At 48.3% G+C, this 20706-nt stretch overlaps 1 protein-coding gene and 1 long non-coding RNA gene across 11 annotated transcripts in view; one reads left to right on the forward strand and one right to left on the reverse strand.

The window, feature by feature from the left end:
• GRIA3 (glutamate ionotropic receptor AMPA type subunit 3) overlaps positions 1 to 15089 on the forward strand; it is a 159394-nt gene extending 144305 nt beyond the window's left edge. For 3 of the 8 annotated variants that reach the window (XM_075107159.1, XM_075107157.1, XM_075107161.1), the window contains 3 exons: positions 11427 to 11541; positions 13748 to 13995; positions 14591 to 15089. In XM_075107159.1, the coding sequence (XP_074963260.1) occupies positions 11427 to 11541; positions 13748 to 13993 (361 nt within the window). In that variant the 3' untranslated portion in view covers positions 13994 to 13995; positions 14591 to 15089. Of the gene's footprint in view, positions 1 to 341; positions 427 to 11426; positions 11542 to 13747; positions 13996 to 14590 lie in introns of those variants that run through there. The other 5 variants (XM_075107160.1, XM_075107158.1, XM_075107156.1 and 2 more) reach the window with 4 other exon arrangements.
• Positions 1 to 17454, reverse strand: part of LOC142063417 (uncharacterized) — a 28785-nt gene extending 11331 nt beyond the window's left edge. Inside the window, exons 1-3 of one of the 3 annotated variants that reach the window (XR_012662758.1) lie at positions 15365 to 17446; positions 3336 to 7904; positions 371 to 460 (exon numbers count right to left, since the gene is read on the reverse strand). This is a non-coding gene — a long non-coding RNA (uncharacterized LOC142063417). Of the gene's footprint in view, positions 1 to 364; positions 7905 to 15364 lie in introns of those variants that run through there. The other 2 variants (XR_012662757.1, XR_012662756.1) reach the window with 2 other exon arrangements.
• Between the last annotated feature and the right edge of the window lie 3252 nt (positions 17455 to 20706).

The raw sequence follows: 20706 nt of genomic DNA on the forward strand, positions 1-20706 counted from the left end.
CAGAGTTCCTTGGGACTGGGAAAGGAAAAAAGGAGAACCAGCAGCTCGAAGCAGGGTTCCCAGCAGCAGGAGCAGGGACCCTCCTTTGAACGTCTCCCTGGGGGTCTGGGCTTGGCTGTTTCCTCTTTAATGGTAACTTCTGTCACTTTAACATACCAAGGGAAAAGGAGATGCCTTTCTTCTTCTTCAAAGTAACTCTAATGTTTCAGCATTGAGCTCAGTGGATGCAGGCACTTGTGCTGCTCTGGTGGATTGCTCTGCGCTCGCTGGCACTGTAGCACGGGGTGGACACCTCTAGCTTTATACAAACGACATAGCTGTTCTCTGAATGTCTTGTGTAGCCTTTGGACTAAGCAGCACCTACCTGCAGCCTGCTGAGGAGCCGGAGGGCGGGAGTCGCAGAAGAAGCCGTCCCAAGAGGAAAATAAATCATAGAAGACGGGGGGAAAGATGGATGTGTCTAGAGGCAAGAGAAAGAGAAGGTGAGGGGATAGCCTGCACGCAAGGTAAGTTGAGTCTCTTGCTCATCTCCATCCAGGTTAGAAAGGATCCAGGCGATGACAGGGAAGATCCACTTGCTGTTTCAGATGTTGTAGGTTTCAGTGTGGCATTAAGCATCTGCCCTCCCTCATTCTGCCTCCCTGTTCAGGTAGCTCTTCCTCCCGCCCCCTCCCCACAGCTGTACCTCAAGTCTCGGGCACCGCTGTAAATGAACTACAATGACTTGTTATAGCTTTCATTTCCTAATCCAATAGGCATGTATTATTGCATTAGCACTTGGCATCTCTATTAAATTATGATCCTGTTAGTACAGAGTTTAATTTGTTTGAGCTACATTTATGAAACATATAAAAATACTTTCCTAGAGACAGTTGCTGCTGCCAAACACAGGCTGCAAACTGTGCAAAGAGTGGAGGAACTTGCAGTCTCAGCTGGTAACACATCTGGCTCCATGCAGGTGTAGTCAAACTGTGCATAGGTGTTACAATGGCATCCACGTAGCAGCAAATACAACCTCAGTTAAAACACACGAATTTAAAATGCATACCTGGTTACTGCAGGGGAAAACCCCACAGATTCCACAAGGATATGGTTGTTGCTCCAACCTGCCTCTAAAAAAAAAAGGCAAGAAGCCTTGAACTGACCAAAAGAACACTATTTACGGAAAAACACAGTAATGAAGACTAGAACAAAGTTCTGTTACGGTGAACTATTGCAGCTACTAAATGCTCAGCAGTAACCAAAAAAACCCCATCCCCTGATGGGCAGGCAGCCGGTGTGCCTGTGCAGGGGTCCCTAATGCCCTTTGAGCAGAAGCATCCTCGCAAGCTGACACCCCATGCCAGTACGGCAGGAGAAGCCTCCGCCTGTCTCCATCTCCCACAGCAGCTGGCCCTGTTGCTGGCAATATCACAGCAAAATCAATTTTTAAAAACTACTTTGTGTGCTAGCTCATAGATAAGATTTTTGTCATCCCATGGCACTGTTCAGTACCAAGAGGCACAAAAGAGGCAAAACATGCAGTGACCTCCTGAAGGAGGGTCCCGGCCCAGCTGTCGGCGGTGGCCACGGATGCGCTCACGGCCAGCGCTGGCAGCCGGGGAGCTGCAGTCCCGGGGCGCTGCTCCCCGGCACCCGGGGCCTTGTGCCGTGAGCAACGGGAACTGCTTCTGGCTCTGCCATTGAGGAAAAACGACGTCCTTCTGCTGGGGGATTTATTGCTGTGCCTGATGCCTCTGCGCACTATCCCAGCCATCAACATGCAGTGTATTTCTTAGGTGGCTGGGGGATATATGGGGCTTAAGGAGCCAAGTTTTAATCTTCTAATTTTGAAAGCTCTTTGTCTTTTCAAACTAGATGGCTTTTGCTTTTATGCCTTCCTCTGCCCGCCCATAAACCATTTCAGTCGCTCAAATGTTAAATCTTTTAGATGTGCAACTGCTGGTAACACAGGGCAGGGAAAAAATGGTACAGGTCTGAAACGGTAGCAAAGAGTAACCAAGTGTTCATTCCTTACGGAAGAAATGCCTGGTGCTTTTGCCATGAATATTAAATGTTCAGTGTGAAATACCGAAGATGACTTCTTGAGCCAGAAGGTAACAAATTGGAATAATGAGTGACCATATGTTTTTATGCCGATATTTTCAGGGCTTTGTTTGGTCCTGCTTGAAGTACCAGGTAACTCTAGTCATGAAACAATGATAATGGGTTTTAATAATGAGCCCATTGCCACCCAAAATCTTCCCCATCCCTCATGCATGGTGTGTAGCGAAACATGAAGTCGTGGCACAGAGACATTGCTAAATTGGTAAATTATGACAGGCAGATAGATCTGATCTCGGAAAGAGCAGAGCACTTGCACAATGCATTCACTCACAGGTTTTGTATCTAGTCAGAAGTTATTTCAGTAACAAGATCTGACAAAAAGTCCATTCAATAGTTACAGATCAGGCTGGGATTTATAGAGCTTGGGGGAATAAAGTGCCTTATTTGATTTAGATGGGTCTTTAACCTCAAGCAATGCCCTCTAGAGAATAATGCTGGATTTGGTATCCCTTCCTGGATTGTTTCTATCTTTATATTTTAACGATTCCAAGATGGTTGTTAGTGAGATTTTTATGGTATCCTGTCAAATTAAGCAGAGTGCCTGGGCTTGATTTCTGCATTTGTCAGTGCCCTGTGCTGCCGTGCGCCCGCAGGGGCCGGCTCGGTGATGCGTGCCTTTGAGGGTTTTCTCTGCGGTGCTGGACACTTGGGGCTGACATCTCGGCACAAAGCAATGGTGCAGTCGTCCGGGGCCATTCTCTCTGCCCCCTTCAGATATTTACCTCTCAGAGCATGGTAAAGGTGACACTTCCCACATGCCTGCAACAAGCTTCACACTCTGCTTCCCCTGAAAGTAGTGGGGATTTGCCAGTGATTCCTACAGGAACAATTAATTCAGTGTTCTCAGTAGTTTTACCCTAGCGGATTTTAGGAAGCGTTTTGAATTAAGAACGTGCTTGTTTCTTTGTGCCTTTGTCCACTTGCCTTTCCTCTGACACTATGAGGCGGATTTTACAAACCCAAACATCTGATGTCTAAACTCTTTGATGTGCCAACGTTGTTGGTTGGGTTGTGCTATTGTCAGCAAGCCCACAGATGCTCCAGCCAGCAAGGACAGCTTTGGTCATTAGAAACAAGGAAAAACAGTCAGAAGAAACAAGAGAAAAATTCCTGCTGCAGAAGTGAGAGTGGTCTAAATATGTCAGATTCCAAAATTAAAGGGATTAGGTAAAAATAACAGGAATAAAAAGTAAAACAAGTCAGAAAAACTGACTTTATAATGTACTAACCAAGACCTGGTACCACCATGGACTTAAGCCTCCTTCACGTCACTGGGATTTAGATGGGAGGGGTGAAGAGCCCTTTGCAGGGATGCAGCTCTTGGTCTGACTGCGCAGCCCAGCAAGGATCGCAGGTGGACTCGGAGGGCGGACGTCATGCTTCATTAATCTTGCCATCTTCAGAGGGCTGGATTCGTCAGAAACCTCCTGTGGCTTTTTGTTGCTCTCGTCTCACAAATCAGCAATAAACCTGGCCTGGCCAGATATTAGACCAGATTTACAGCTGCTCTGCGCCCCTGCAGTGTGACACAGCCGGAGCCCAGGAGTGCCTTTGGTGCTGTGATTTTGCCTCCCCTGACGTACCCAAACAGCCAGTGCCAGGGTACATTAAAACACAAACAGCTTTGCAGTAAATACCGCATCCCTAGTGATGTGTGCCTGCATTTCTCCAACCAGAGTCATTTGGCATCTGATGTTGTACTGAGGCAAAAAAAATGAAAAGGGGCATGTTAGTGGCCACGCGGGACTTCACATTGTGGCAGAGGTAGATTTAAGCACATCGGGAGCTCGTGTCTTCAGCCTTCTAGCCAGACCCGCTTGCAATGGCCAGGACTCTTGTTAACCATGTTCACTGTATGTTTGGAGCCAGTGTCCATCTGCCTTCTGAGAAGGATCCCCATTGCCACTGGCCTTAAATTTTTTTGTTTCATCACTGAGTGAACTCTGCCCCTGGGTGAGATGGCACACATCCCTCCCCGGTGCCACTGGGGATGCAGATGTCCTGCCTGCATAGCACTGCAGAAGCCACTGAGCCCTCCTGCGTGGGGACTGCTCAAAAGAGCAGTGGAGCTGCGGTGGTTGGAGCTCTTGCCTGGTGGTTGGCATCCTCCTGAGCCGGCCGAGCATCCCTCCCCAGGCTGAGGTGCTGATCAGCTCTTCTGCAGCTTGTTTTCTGCTATCCTGAGCCTCAGCCCTGGACAAGAATGGAGAAAGGACGTTTTAGAGACCAGAGAGAAGCTCCAACTGCTGATGTTCTTCTGGTCTTCATTCAAGCTCATGGGTGATTTCTTCATTCTCTACCCCCAGAAAAACTACATTTGGACTCTCAAGGTGCTGCAAGCAACAGTGCTGAGAAAATGCCACACTGCACCCTGTACACCAGATATTCTACGGAACATCAGAAAACAGCTGATGATGGGCGAAGGAACACCTGCAGTTTGTAGTCTGTAAAACCCAGGTGGCGAAAGGTCCTAGGTCAGCCCTCGGGTAGCCCCATTGCCTGGGAGATTCAGTGCGACCCATGCGCCGTGCGCAACTCCCAAGGAAGCCCATTAATTAGTCCTCCGAAGAGCCTTTACTTGTTGCACATTTTCTTTGCAGCTCCCTTTTCTGAAAGATTGCGTATAAAAATTCTAAATTAATTCTGAGCAATGGTTCATCTGGTTTGAGAGAACAGTGTGCTGTCTGTCGTGTTCATTTGCTCTCCTTGGCAATGACCGTTTTTGGGTATAACATTTATAGTACATCCATTAGAGCATAGAATGGGATGTGAATTATCCAAAGCTGTTCCAATCACCACTTAAATCTTTATCGATTGCAAGTAATAAACATAACTACAGTGTTGCCGAGACTTTATGCCACTCAAATACCGGTTACACACAGCTGACAAAAGTCTGTGGATAATTCGGTGAGATTTTTCAAGTCCCAGAGTGCCTTTTGCTCCTAAATCTCACCTGCAGCGGTCACTGGCTCGTCTCTGTATCACCTGCTGTGACTTGTGAGGACCAGCCCAAACACTGGGCCACAGAGCTACTAGCGACAGTACATCCCATCACTCATTCCTTGAAAATGGCCCTTTCCTGGCAAGATCGGGATGTTCTTTTCATAAATCAACAGCACTTTTCCAAGAAGCTGCTCAGACTTTTCTGCGCAGTCTAGCTTTGTTCAGGGAAAGGTCCCGTTTGCAACACCAGCACGTAAATGTGATGGCCAGTAATTGGAATCAGGTTGCCAAAAGAGCAACGTGGCCAGCTTTTGCAGTTGTATGTGGGACTTCAGCCTGCTGGGTCTCTTTCTGAAGCCAGTAGAAGCTAGAGTGATGGCACTAGATAAAAATATCTGATTTCAGGTTATCTATTTTATATAGGTGCAGATGAAATGATGAAAATGAACCTAAAAGGTCATTAATCAAATTAAAACCTGTCGTGATTTATAAATTGAGAGGGGCAGAAGTTATACCTTCTCATATTTAGGACTGATAAAGAACTATGATGATTAATTTACTTTTCTTCTACTTCAAACTCATTCTGGCCAGAAAGAAATACCATAATGCCACCGTTTTTCTCAATTGGGATAAAAATTGCTGCAACTAACCTGAAACTGGTGCTGTGGTGAGAGGAAGCAGGGCAAGTAGTCCCTCAGGCAGGGTGAGGCTGTCGCAAAGAGAAGAAGAGAGAGCAGATGGGCCCTGTGTCATCATGTTCCTTCTTTAATGGTGTAGGTGGAAAAATATAATAATGAAATAGAAATGTAATAGATGCTCTACGAGGAGCATATAGCAGCTCTTGCTTCTGAGGGATGATCTCACGCGCCAGCGTGGGGAACATGCTCAGCCTGGAAGCAATGCTGTATTTTATGCAAGATCACCTTCATGACAAAGTGCTGTAGTGATTCCTGAGTTTGGAGGGAGACGTGGCCAGGATTTTTAAGCCAAACCCAAAGTTTGGGAACCAGGTTCAGGGGTGAGATTTTAATGAGTGAGGGCACATAGTTTTTAAAAAAACAGTTCAATCCATCAGCATCATCCTGTCACCTGGAGCCACCAGCACCACGGGGTGCAGCAGGACTTTTGGGGCTGGTATCCTGAGCCAAGAGGGGCTGAAATGCAGCAGGGAGGAGGCCCCAGGGCCACAAGGCAAAGGGAAGAGGAGGTTCCCTTTGAGATAGTGCCATATTGCATTTAGAAAAAGACCGCACTGCTTGATTTCTGGCAGTAACTGATGGCTGAAGAGGGGAAGGTAATGCTTACAGCACCCGAGCAAGGGCTTCTAACCGGGGAGCAGAGAAACCAAACTGCTGAAACACTGATAAAACCCACCTCTTTCCCAGGCGTAAAATCATGTTTGCAGCAGACTCTGATAAAATGAAGCCTGTGAGAATAGATGGGCAGTGCTCTTCTTAACATCGCGCCTCTCTTAAATAAATCAACCGTAGCAAACGGCTTAATTTGCCGTTGGGGGAAATACTACTAAGTGTGAGGCACCTGGTACCAGTTCTCTAGACTCAAGTCTTCCTGTCATTTGTAGATGTCAGCAAAAAAAATCTTAGCAGGGTTTGGTAAAGCTGCCCAACAGATCCAGCCTTACATAGTTAAGCCTGGATCAGCCAAACCTACTACAGCTGGAGGAAAACACAAGCAAACAAACAAACAAAATCTTTCCATTATGGTGAGGAAGAAAAACACTGCAAGCTTCTGCCCAAGAATACGATCTTGCGACCTCCAAAACACTGACATCCCAATCCTAATTGCCTCAGCTTGTTTTCTTGGGCATACCGAGTGCAACAGAGAGCACGAGGTCTCAAACCTCTGAACGTTTTACTTTGATAAAAGCAAGCAAAATACTAGAGAGCTGGGCTGGAAACCACACGGGGGGAGATGAAAAAGAATCCTGTCATAAATTAAAGGCAGAGGAAAAACAGCTGCAACCACCCGGGAAAGGGCGAAGGACCTCATAGGATATCCTGTGCAGCCCAACAACAGCAACCTAATTAAAAAAGCAGATGGAAAGCACAAAATTATCCCAGGAAAAAGATGAGGAGATGGAAGTCTTTTGAGAGAGAGACCCAGCAACTGGGCAAGTGATCCTCTGAGCCATTTCTGCGGCAGCACAGCTGGCTGGGGAGGCAGGCGGGCGGCTGGGACACGGCCTTCCAGTGGGACCCGGGCGAGTCGTTTAGTCTCTCTGCTCCTCTGCCTCTAAGGCATTTAAAAATACCCCCCTCAAACAAACAGAGCAAGGGCAAGCTATGAAAAAATCCTCTTCCTACAGCCAACAGCTCTCGCTCCCATAAGAGCCCTACGCTTCCCTCTCTACTAGCAAACGAAGCACTTGGTAGCCTCCGACCCGCCGGCGTGGGCAGGGCGCGGGCGCTGCCTTTCTCGGGACGGGCTGAGTTCTAGGCCAAGGCGCCGTACGGAGGATTCGCAGTCAACGTGCACTGCTGAGTGCTCGGCCGGAAGAATACCACGATCCAGACATGCCCTTCCGCACCTCCATCAGGATCTTGGCCAAAGCCATGCCTGACTCTGACTGTTAAATTGAGCAAGGCTAGACAGCTACTCAGAGAGGAGCAATCGGAAAATGTACCAGCAGCCAGGCTCACTTTTCAGTGTATTTACGTAACTCAGGAATCTGGGAGCCGAGTCGTCCATCTCGCACCAGCTCACATTGCATCCCCGTGGCTGAAGCACTGGACCAGGGGCTGCAGAGGCATCACGCCTTCTCCCACCATCAGGTTGCTCAAATCCCGCTGCACGGGGAAGCAGCTTGCACATTAAGAGGTCTCGAGATTAATTTCCTGGAAGCAGACAAAATTGTTCCTTAGGACTTTGATCAAACAAGCTGCATTTCATGCTTCATCTGTGAAGCACAAATTAGTGCCTTTTCTACCACATTGAGAGGGCTGCTGTGCTCAGGTACACGCTGTTCGTCCCAGTGCCTCGGCCAGCAGAATAGGGGAGCCAGGGGAGGCCAGGCGCTCGCTCAGGCAAACCTGCCGGTTGTCTGCATGCTGGGGGGATGGGACGGGCTAAGGCAGGGGAGGACAAGCACCAGCTACTTGCTTCAGACCTTCCTAGAGGTCTTTTCCAACCTTACTGATTCTATGATTCTATGTCAGACTTTCCTCCCCCAGCCCCGCCTTACACGACCTGCCCATCTCGTACCAGCCGCCGCAGTCAGCCCCCCGGCCAGGCAGGGTGACTTACAGCCCCCCGGCACAGGAGCACCCTGGCGTGGTGACGGCTCTGCCGGCAAAGGCTCGGCGGGCCTGAAGCATGCAGCAGCTCCTCGGCGCTTGTCTGCCCATCCCGCTCTGCTCCTCGTGCTGGGACAGGCGGATGGAGCAAATCACCTCTTTCCTACCCGGGCTGAGGTACTGCAGTACCTCACCTGACAAATAGGGCTGTGACAAACTATAGTGAAAACCCCAGTTTAGGCAAATTCCCATCTGTTTAGTAAAGATAATTTTAGTTTACTACTTTTTTCTTTTTTTTTTTGGCGGTTGCGTATGCGCAATTAACTGCAATCTTGGCTTTAAAAAAAAAATAAAGCACCCTAATTAGCATGTTAAGCCTCCTCATTTCCCAATACTGTATCATGTTGTGAAAGCTAATCTATAATGTATTGGATGTTATGCAAATTCTCTGTACTCCATATGGGGTTTATAAAGGCATGCAAATTAAAAATAGTGTTTGGAATAGGACTGGGGGGAGGGAAAATTTGCACAATAAAATATGCGGATAGGAGAAAAGGTGTTTATAACCTTCTCCCTATTATTTGTGTATTCTCAGCTGCACAATGCTTTTCAAAGCGGAGAGATGTATTGCATAAAATCTCTCCAAGTTGGATAGTTTTTAAATGAAATTTAAAACGAGAGCACTGTTCTCTTAGCAATAATCCACACCACTCTTTCTGCTGGGGCTTGTAAGGGGTAGATAGAGGTACTCAGCTTTCACTGACTTGCATTGCAATCATGTATGGCTTCTTGTAGCGTATTTTCCCAGGTGTCACCAGGGGGTCTCGTCACGACACAGCTGCCCAGGAGGGTCCATGGGGGTGGCTTGTCCAGGACCTGGCCGGTCCCTGTCGGCATAAACCAACAGGGCAGCTGCATTACCTGCGGCACCCAGGGTGTTCGCAGTGTCTGTGGAGCCTGCTTTGATCCCACTGATATTTTATATCCCTACCTATGCGTGGATGCAAACGTAGCTGTGATACAGCTGGCTTTTTACGATGCCACCGGCTCCTGGTGGAGGGGCTCCGTGCCTGCTGCCAGAGCCAAGCCAGGAAGACGGTCTGTCTCGTGCGGCTTGTCACCGCCGCCCGTTGGCTGTGTCCGGCTGACTGCATACAGCTTCCCTGATTGATACTTAATTAGATTACAGCTGCTGCTTAAAAATAGCCATTTTACAAAAATAAAATCTTGGCTGGTGTCAAACTGAGCCCTGTGCAGACCAGGAGGAGTGGTGCTGCCTCTGCCTGGCCAGCCGGGAAGCTCTGCCGGCGCAGGCAGTGCTGGCATCGCTGCCTCTGGGGACCAGTGGTTCTCCCCACTTGGATGGCTTTTCCCTGCTTTTGCCCTCCCTGCTGGCCTCGGTAATGCCACTCTGGGTCACGGTGGTGCCACCTGGGGGGCATTCAGCACCAGAGCTCTTGACCATGCTCATTTTTCTCATGGTACCCAAGACCTGCCTGGGCTCGGCCAAGCGCAGTCTGTCCCCCCTCTCTGTTGGCTGCCGCCCCCCAGGGTGCACCTCGTACCCGCTCTCCTCCCGAAGGGTACGTAGCGCCTCCAAGGGCAGCACTTTTCAGCATCAGCTGCTGACAGGTCTCACGGCCATCTCGGAGGCAGGTTCTGGGCAAGTGAGGGAATGGGGCTTTTCTTCACCAGGTGCTTCTTCCAGTATGTACCTGCCCCAGGCACGGCAGGGCTCAGCCGCTCCTGCTGCTGGAGGGCTGTGAGCCCTCCCACCCTGTGGACATTTCCATAAATGCCGCCATGTAATTAAGCTTGTAATTAAGGTGTTTTGTATAGGTTGTGCTGCTTTTTCTCCTGAGTCCTTTCTGCTCTGCAGAGAGTTACGTGCTTTAGGCAGGACTGGGAGAGAGGCAGGGAGCAGCAAGGGTGAGAAGTGTGGCTGGTGCCGGGGCAGGCAGGGGCTGAGCTCCTGTGTCTCTGCTCACCGCAGGCATGGATGGACCCAGAGCAGGGCATGTTGCAGGGCAGCCGTGCATGTGTCTGCCTGCTGTTATCCCATGCAAAGTGGCACAGCATCATCAAGGATAACTAAGGACCCATCGCTTTCCTCCCCACCAGCTGCCCTGCACGGCCATGGAGCGGGGATCAAAGCTGTTCAAGCGGGAGCGGGAACTGAAGCTGTGCAGGGAGCCTGTCTCATGAAAACAGGCAGGAAAAACCCCAAGACATCACACAAGGAGGAAATGGAAATGACAAAAACCCAACTGAGGGCTCCTCAGGCGTTGCTTTCCTGCAGGGAAGGGATGAGTGAGCTCAGGTTCCCCAGGCATGCAGGCTCCTAGCAGCACCACAGTCAGCAGCTCCTTCATCCTGCCGGCACTTCCCACCCCGGGCACTTCGAGCCGGCGTTTCCGTGTTCACGAATTCGTTTCATAAAGGTCTGCATTTGCTTATTTTCTTCTGCTGCAGCTCCCTGGACCGGCGGAGCTGGGGATGCAGCAGCTCCGGGGGAGAGCAGCCGCCTGCGCGGTGCCTCCGAGCACAGCCCCTGCAGCGGCAACTGCAGGAGCTGGAGAAACGACGGCTGGCGGGGAAACAGCCGTGGCGGCTGGCAGAAACTCCCTCCATGACACCCACCCTGGGGTTTTTTTGCTTTGCAGACATGCGTGCACGCACACACACCCCCACCCCGGGTGTGGGGGGCTGCCTGGGGGCCTGGAGCCGCACATGCTGTTTTACCGTAAGGACCCGCAATTGCTCGCTTGTGGGGCTTGCTGTCTGTTAGTGCAATTCGAGGGGTCCTGCTAGATCAAACCCACCGTAATCTGTAAAGCTACTGCGAACGCCTGTGATTGTACCAAACTGGGAAATTGGCCTTGCTTTGTTTCTACTACCTTCATTTAACAGTGAGTGCCGATTACTCAAAGCGATATGGGCAGGACCTGGTAATATAGAGTTGCTCTAGCGTTAACTTAAGGGGATGATCCAGTTGCCTGCAGTGTAAATACTTTGTGGCCAGGAACCCTGCTTTATCGCTTTGTATAGTTTTAAAGTAGTTTAAAGATTGAATAACATAAAATAACATAATATAATGTTATTTATGTTATTTCCCACGTGAAGAACTCCTGTAAACCTTGCAGTATTGAAACTCAGTGAACAAGGCATCTTAGACAAGCTGAAAAACAAATGGTGGTACGATAAGGGTGAATGTGGAGCCAAGGACTCCGGAAGTAAGGTCAGTCGCTGAAGGTCTTTTTGTACTGATTAGCAATCACGTTTTGACCCGCTGTTTGTTTATACAAAGAATGACTTTCAAAAGTTGATATTTACATTTTGAAGGTTGAAAGAAAAAGAACAGAAAAAAAATAATTAAGTCTCTGAACGTGACAGCGTTTTTCTTTTATGCAGTAACAGACTGTAGTTGTATGTTTTACTATTTGAGTATTTCGCTAGAAAAACATGGAAAGAGAAGCCCCCAAAGCCTCCCAAGCTGGTATCTTCCTTTAAATGTGCACGTTTCAGCACAGTCAATGCGTATTATTCAGGCCAGCATCTTTTCTTATTTCTAGCTCTATTGAAAAAACACATTTTTCTTCCAAAATCGTGGCTTAGATTCTCTACATGTCAGTTTGGGAAACAATCACATGCTTGCTAAGGGTGGACAATTTCAGGACAGACCCATGATAAGGAAAAAAATTACTCCCTTCCTGCCCTATTTCCCAATTCAGCTTGAAATTGGCTTGATTAAAAAAAAAAAAAATCTAGAAATAATATTGGTAACTCATTACACAGATATTGTATATTCTTTTTTGTTCTGCTTTGAACCATTTTGCTGCTGTGCTGCCCTGTCCCACACCAGCCGTGCTGCAGGGCCAGCCTCGGCAGCTCCTCGGGCAGGACCGCTGAGGAGCCCAGAGGAGATCCCACCCCTGAGGTGACAGGTGCCTCAACCTGGTGGCTGCACCCTTAAATTACAGGAAACACTTATTTACACCATTTAGTTAAAAGAAAACACGGAGGATATATTTTTTTAATGCTTACAGAGCCATTGAGGAGAAAAACACTGTAGAAGTGCTGGGCTTGTTGGAGTGAAGGACATTTTCAAAGGCACCAAGAGGAGGAGAAATCCAGCTCCAGCGGCAATTGGTCGCAGTCGAGTGCCTAACTCCCCTGGTGCCTTTGGAAGTGCTCTCTGTAATCATTCAAACAGAAAACTGTAATTTGGAAGCACCCTCTCAGTGTCGGAGGACAATTTCAAGTTCCATCAAAGCCAACAATAAAAATGCATATTTTTCAGCTGGGCTGGAAGTTGCTTAGGGCACAAGCCTGTAGCAGTTGTGTGAGATAAATTTAGGATCCTGGGACATCTCAATGCACAGCAGCTGCAGAAGGAAACCGCAATTGCAGAGAGGTGTAAATGAGTAATACCTTCAGTTTAAATGGCAGGCTGTTTGCTACAACTGCATCTAGCCAAACTGCCAGTGAAACACGCAGGCACTTACAAGGTAGAGCATATTTTATTCTGCCTATACGCAAGTTTTGCCGTCCCTGGAGCTACTCGTAAAGCGAGCTCTGTCAGCAAGTGTCTTCCCTGGGCACAGCCCCTTGCTGCAGGTCGCTCTGGCATCTGCCCGTCCAGCTGGGCTGGCGCGGCGGGGCAGCCAGCATCGATTCCTGCACGCAGCCAGCCGGCCCGCGCAGCAGCAAAAGGGTTGCAGCTCATTTTAATCTGATTACAGAATCCTGTCTTTAAAAATGCAAGCCTTCCCCCCCGCCCCATCTGACATGTATTGAAGGAAGGTAAACCCTGGCCAGCTTTTTTTGTGTTACAATGACTGGTTTTATTCAGTAACTCTCACTCAGTCACCGAAGGTGCTAGTTTAGCTTAGGGCTCTGCTGCTTGACCTTAAAGTAACTGACCCGTCTTCCTACGGTGTTATTTTTTCCTAACTGCTGGAAGAAGGTAGATAAGTTTAGCAGCATCTCAATGATTTTATCTACATTCACCAAAACCAAGCGTGTAGTGGTCTGGCTTTTTCTTCTTCTAGTTTTATAATGGCCTTCTGTAAAACCTGCTGTTTTACGCAGCCACTGCTTTCCCTGTCAGAGCTTTCCCGAGGCACCTTTGCCGCCAGAGATGCTCGGCCTAGACAGGTTTGCTCTGGGACGCCGAAGGCCTGGGGAAGTCAGTGACCAAAAACAAATCTCATCACCTTGGAGTCGGCCAGGGTTTCGCCCGCCAAAGGGTGGGAGACAGAGCAGTCACTGCTGCGCAGCCCCGGGCTGCCGGGGGCCGGGGGGGACAGCACTGATCCACGAGCGGGACTCTAAATGCCGTGAGTGTAGCTATTCCAGCTAGGACTAAGTACAAAGTAACCTGTCTGTCTGTCTGTCTGTCTGCTCCTCACAGCAAAACTAACGGCGTGGCTCGTTTCTCTTAGGACAAGACGAGCGCTCTGAGCCTGAGCAATGTTGCCGGGGTTTTCTATATCCTTGTCGGAGGCCTCGGGCTGGCCATGATGGTGGCGCTGATCGAGTTCTGCTACAAGTCTCGGGCCGAGTCTAAGCGAATGAAACTCAACAAGAACACGCAGAACTTCAAACCTGCGCCTGCCACCAACACCCAGAATTACGCTACGTACAGAGAAGGCTACAACGTGTACGGCACAGAAAGTGTGAAAATCTAGGGGTACGGCTACAGGCCGGGAACTAAAACCCTCTGGGTTTTCTTTTTTTGTTTGTTTGTTTTAAGCTCTGCGTGATATTTTGTTGTGTGCATCAGCAAACTGCTGCAAACGGGCTTTTGAAACATCGTCTGGTGGCAGTCTCAGAGTATAAGTGATTTAAATTTCTTCCCTGAACAGAAGTAAGCTTGCTACTGTCCTGTTACAAACAGTGATAGCTGTCTTCATGCTGAAGTGAGTAACTCCTCTCTCCAGCGTTGTACTAGTTCAGTACATATAAAAGTATTGTGTTAATTGTTTTAAAAATTCCTGTAATCAGAATTTACATCTCTCTTGCTAGTGACCTCTTCCCTTTTATTTTTTAAGCTATAATCAGGGCAGGTAAGTGCTTTTAGGAAGTCTCAGAAAATCTACAATAGAATAAAAAAGTCTGCTCTAGAAATCATGCTTTCTAAAGCATGAAAAGTAGAGTTGAATTGCTGACAAATGACCCTGGTTAGCCTGGTTAGCCCATCGCCCACAGACTCTGCCTCTCCCCAGGCTGAGCTCTCCTGCCCCTCACTGCTGGGCAGTGATGAAATCTTTCTGGTTTTATTACAGATCCTCACCCTGACAGCACGCAAGAGGAGAAGCAGCAGAGAATGTGGCTACTTCACGGATTCGGACCACCTGAGCCAGTCGTACTCTCTCCGAGGTGTCAGGCATGACACGCATTGATGATGGTGCAATGTACTTTTAATAGGAAAAACTGGTATTTTTTCCTTCAGTGCCTTATGGAAGACTCTGAGACTCACAACAATGCAAACCATCACCGAAATATTCTTGCTTTGCTTGAAAGAAGTAAAAGTAAAAAGAAAAGAAGAGGCAAAAAAAGAGAAGAGAAGAGAAGAGAAGAGAAGAGAAAAGAAAAGAAAAGAAAAGAAAAGAAAAGAAAAGAAAAGAAAAGAAAAGAAAAGAAAAGAAAAGAAAAGAAAAGAAAAGGAAAGGAAAGGAAAGGAAAAGAAAAGGAAAAAAGAGGCAAAAGAGAAAAAGAAAAGAGAAAAGAAAGGAGAAAATAAAAGAAAACGGAAAAGAGAAAAAGAGAAAAAGAAAAAGAAAAGAGAAGGAAAGGACTGGTAACAAGATATTAGTATGTGAAAAAAAAAATTATTGTAAAAAAATCAGTGCAACAAAAGCCATTCTTTGATACCACTGCACAGTAAATGAACTTGTGTCCTGAAAGCAAACCGCAGCCGGTTTCATCAGCCACCCCAATTGTATCAAATTATGAAACTCCTCCTGACACAAAGCCTCAGAAATCTGCTGCGTGCAAACACAGACTGGCTTGTCACTGCTTGTATGAGCTGATGTCAAGATGTTTCAGTATTTACTTACCAGTGGTGTGATTTTTTTTTTTCCCCCGAGCCACTTGGCACTCTCCAGCTAATTTGAGCAATTCTGTATAGCAGTAAAAGGTGTAACACCTGAAGAAGAGAATCTGTGCATTAAAACCAGTTAAGGCCAATGACTGTGAGTCTGTAAATCCAAAAGAAAGTAATTTGTGGAACTGCATGTCTTGCTTCCAGACCAGTAAATTAATTTCTTGACAAGGTAGCTAAAGTGCGGGCAGAAAATATTGCGTTCCTTTTTTCTTTTTTTTTTTTTTCTATCATCAGGCATACCTACAGGTGCTTTATTAAAACCACATTGGGTGGCTTTTAAAAAAAAAAAGCTACTTGCTGTTTAGGTTCAGACCATATATATCTCTTTTCTTGCTGTGCATTTGCATTTTAATTCACTGTTTAATATCAAGCGATGAAGCAAGAGAAGTGCAGGTTAGTTTTTCCCAGGCCTGCTTCCGCTTCGCCCCAGTTCTTTCACAGCCGGCACTGTGCTCAGCTAACGCTTCTCGGGAACCGTCACTGTAAAACAGAAGCAAGGGAAGAGGATAGTAACTCAAATTAGAGCTGCAGTTCCAGAGTAATATTAAGCGATCTAACATGACTCCTGCTAGTACTGTTGTTATATTATATCAGCTCCTGCCAACTCTCGTTTCACGGCTACCGGCGAGGGGGTGCTCCTGTCCTGGCCCCCTCCGGAAAGAGGACGCCGCGCTCCAGCCGACACTGCTACAGGTAGGGGCTCACTATTACTCACATCCAGCGTCTTAGACAGCAGCAGTGTTTCAGCCTTGAACCTCTGCCTGGAAACTACTTAACTTCATCTTTAAAAAAAAAAAGCAAAAGACAAAAAAAAAAAAACAAAAACCAACCAACCTTTAAACATATTGTCAGTCACATGGGAAATGCTCGATGGAATATCTGCATACTAATTACCTCTAATCGACAATATGTATTTTCTGTAGTTTACTATAGAGTTTTATTTCATCAGTAACATACAATGAAAAAGAAACTCGTTTAAACCAGTCTGACCCTTAGGCGTTTAGTTTGCTGATGATAGATCTGAACTTTTAATAGGAGTTTAAAAAAAAAAAAGAAAAAGATCATATGGGGAAAGCCTTGTTAAAAATAAGTAATTCCAACAAAATGTAATATAAAATCATTTTAAAAGCTCATAGGAGAATAATTTATTGTTCGAGTTTTTAACACGATACTGACAAAAAATCGTTGGTTTGTTTTCATTTTCTTTTCATGCAACTGTGTTTTTTTTTTCAACTTCTGAACGCGATCACATCCCCAGCAAGGGCGAGCTAAAGCTGCGCGGCTATGAGTTGTATTTAAAACAAACATTTTTCTTAAAAGCTGTATAAAAGATGTATGTTTAGCAAATCAATTTTTAAGAGTGGAGGCTTCACACCAGTGAAGGGAGTTTGGTAAATGGTTCGATATTTTTTAAACTTGCATGTAAAGCTAAAACAAAACGTGTTGAGTGCTTACCAATTCCGGCTACCAACTTCAAGCTATCGGAAGTTCGGCAGTAGTCTCACAATGAGTTGTTTCGGTGTATTTTTTTCATTTGTTTTGCTTTGGGGGATTTTGGGGTTCTTTCCTTTTTCTTTTTCTGTTTTTTTTTTCTCTTTTTTTTTTTTTTTTGTAATTTAAGTTCCTATTTTTGGTCGTTGAAACTGCACTTCAGTGAGCAGAAAAATTGCCAAGCAAACTAATGGCTGTAAAAGCATAAACTGCATGTGTGGGCATCAATTACTGAGCCTCATTTTAATGAGGTGTTGTACAAAGAGTTTTAATACATTTTGTAAATAAAACTGTAAAGAAAAAAAAAATAAAGAGCTCGCTGATCTTTTCACTGGAGGAGAGAGCGTCCCTACCTGCTGATGCCAGGCCAGCCTCTCTCTCTCTCTATCTGGGATGCCCCACGGGCCGCGCGCTGCCTCGGTCCCCGGAGGTGCCACCGATGCTGCGCCCACAACGCTGAACCGAGGATGCTGCTGGGAAATACATATTTCTGGTCTGGTGCCCTGCAAACAAATTTTTTTTTTTACCTGATGAGTGAAACTGGTGGATTTTGGCCGGGTCCAAAGGGCACCCTGCGGGAAGGGGCAGGGGAGAGCCCCCGGGGCTGCGTCTGGGGCGGGAGGTGCTACGCCAAGCCCCCGGGGTGGGCAGCAGTGGGAGCAAATAAAGGCCTCAAATGTTGACTGTACAGATTTATTTTCCTTCAGTTCCCACATTTTCAGCAATGCTGTTCAAAAGAACTTCACTCACCCAGCACTGCAGCTAATCCCGTCTCTACTGAGCTCACCTCAGCCACAGCTTGGTTTTTCCAAGCCACCACAAACTATGAACCAAGGGAAGTAATCCTGATGCTAAAGAGCCAGTGTGCTCTCAAATCACACCCTGGCAGGGGCGGCCCCTCCAGGGGTTCCCCTGGCCCACCCGGCCTCGTGGTCCCCATCAGAAACCAGCTCCCGCTGGGTGACGCTCCCCTGCGAGTGCCCGGTGCCTGCTGGGGGCTGAGCTGGAGCAGCGCGAGGCTTTACTCGGATGGCTGCGGAGGTAAAGATCACCTCCTGAAAAAGAAAAATCCAACCGTGAAGGTCCTAGGCAGGCAGCGCTGCTGCAGAGCGGGTGGGCTGGTACCTGCTTTGCCAAAGAGCACCCTGAAGCTCAACCGGATGAAATGCATGGGTGGCCCCTGCAGTGGTGCCTCTGGGTCCAGGGAAAAACATGCGTGGGGTGCCCGGTGTTGTGTCCCAGCCACGGGGCTGCTGAGCTCAGCCCCGCTCCCTGCGGAGCTGCCACCAGCCGCGGGTGCCTGTACGTGAGCACAGCGGTGGGACACAGGTGCTGAGCCCATGTGTGTATCTTCAGCCACAGCAAAATAAGTTCAGGAATAAGCAAGGGCTAAGTAAGAGCAATAAACAGCAATTATTTGACCCTAAACCATCCTACAAGGCTGAAGGCTTCAGGTTGTTTTGGGGACGAGACGAGCACCGTGCTCGGCGCTGCTGGGCTCTGTGCGGGGCCAGCCCTTCCCGCAGGGGCAGCGGGACCCGTGCCTCCCTCACCCTGGCCTTGGGGGAGACCACGCTGAAATGAGCCTATTTGAATGTACAGCGCACACGATGAATGCAGGGAGACATGAAAAACGAAAAAAATACTGTTCTGGCCTTTAGCCTGCATTTCATGCTCGCCATCCAGGCCAACATGGGTGGGTTGCAGTTTTCCAGAGCGCGGCCTTGACGTGATGCTCCCTTCCCCATGTGCCTGCCCAAATGTGCCACTGTGAGCAGGGCTTCATTTACTGCTTACCGAGCTGCGAGCGTGTGAGCAAAGTGGCGGGGCCAGACCGACAGCCAGCCCTGGCCCCGTGTCAGCAGCCGGTGCGTTCCTGTCCCGCCGAGGGTCACACCGAGAACCACAGCCTAGCAAAACGGGTGTTGAGGTTTGCCGATAAACACGCATCAGGCTGACCAAGGCAATTAGGGCTGGGGCAAAGCACCCAGCAAACTGGGAGATCCTGGCCAGCTGGGACGGGACAGGGTGGGGGACAGCCCCACGTGGGGCCACGGCCCCGCCAACAAGGTGCCGGGGGCTCCCTGGGCTACAGGGCCACAACCTGCGCTTTGCAACATACACTGCAGCGAAAGCGGCGGGGCTAGCGCAACAGCCCCGGACGGCAGCGCTCTCACACACCCCAAAGTGACTTTGGCTCTAGACTTTTGGGGGAAGTAAAACAAGGAAAAGTTGAGAGTAATTCATCCAGTTTCCAGAGCCATCAGTGGGAGCAGAAGGACCTTGGCAGTGTGAAGTTCAGACCTAAAAACCCCAAACCCATAGCAGCTCCTCCGCACAGGAAAGAGCACATCTGACAACAAAATAAAATAAATAATAATAAGCTGTAACACACCCCCCCACTGTATTATTATGGCATAGTTTTCTTTCCAAGGTTTTGTGCAAAGCACTGCAACTTTTTTTTTAATAATTGTTATTTATAGTTATTAAAATAATAATAATTCATGGTTATTACAATTAAACTACAAAATTTCTTTGGTGCCCATATTCATCATCTCGGTCTGGAAAATTGACTCTATTTTGCAGGCAACAATACATAAACAAGCTCTGGATAATGATACCTCAATTCAATTAAACTAAAGGATTTAAGTACAGTGATAATATTTTCATGGATATTATAAATTTCAAAGTGATATTAACTCAGACCATAATACATCTGAAGTCAGTATCAGGGAGGACAGCGCCCTCGGCAGCGGCAGCGCCCGCAGCCTGGCACACGCTGAGCTGCACTCGGTGCCCGCGGCACCGGGACTGCGGGAAAGGCCCAGGCTGACGTTACGCCCTGGGCTGACACTGGTGGGGTCGGGGCAGCCGCTGCCACGTCTCGCTCAGCCCAGGAGCCCCAGGCTGGAGCCCCACCACCGCAGTGGGAACCCTGGCTCCTGTGTGGTGCTCTGTGGGGAGGCAGGTGTGGCTAAAATCCCCCCGACCCCAACAGCCCAGTCCTGCTCTGGAGCTCTGCTCAGGCTTTATTTTATCAATTGTCAATAGAGGAATTACCAAGACTGGTTTGTCGTGTGGCAGCATTGCTGCAACAGCGTCACCAAAAGCAATTCCCAGCCTCCCCCGGGAGCGGGCACAGGCATCGGCAGCAGCCACCCCGCGAGGTGAGGAGCAGCTGGACGCCACACTGGTACCCAGAGAGGAGCCGGAGGGAAGGAGCCGCCATACACACCTTAGCCAGTGTTAACAGCAAAACCTCTGCCCCTTCCCAGCTACAAGCCTTTCCACACACAGCTGTTGTTTAGCGTGGTTGATAACGCACGCCAGAAGCACCAGCGGTTATGCTGGTGGACTGATGTGGTGGGTGGCGGTGCCTCCGCGGGCCGACACAAAGGGCAGGATAATGAAACCTTCATGCTCACACCAAGTATTTATTTATTTCGGTTCCTAACATAATTCAGATGAATTATTTGCGATGGCTATGGCATTTTTAGGATGACAGGAGAGCTTACAGGAGAGCAAGAGGATAACATCCTGCTCTGCGGCGACTTGTAATCGGACGAGCAGGAGGGGCCACGGGAGCAGGGAAGGCACCATGAGAAACGGTGGAGCGCAGGGCAGGCGGAGAGCGGAGCCGAGGAAGAGCAGAGGCTTTCCAGCAGCACATCATTTCCAGCTGGTGAAGAGGCTGTTGACATCTCCAGGCAAGCAGGCAGCACTGACACCTAAAGATGAACTCAGAGCCAATTTGTAGCAGCAGATGAGGCTTGAAACCAGGATGAACAGTGGCACCTGGCCTGC

The sequence above is a fragment of the Phalacrocorax aristotelis genome, chromosome 11, assembly GCF_949628215.1.
Source record: "Phalacrocorax aristotelis chromosome 11, bGulAri2.1, whole genome shotgun sequence".
NCBI lineage: Eukaryota > Metazoa > Chordata > Aves > Suliformes > Phalacrocoracidae > Phalacrocorax > Phalacrocorax aristotelis.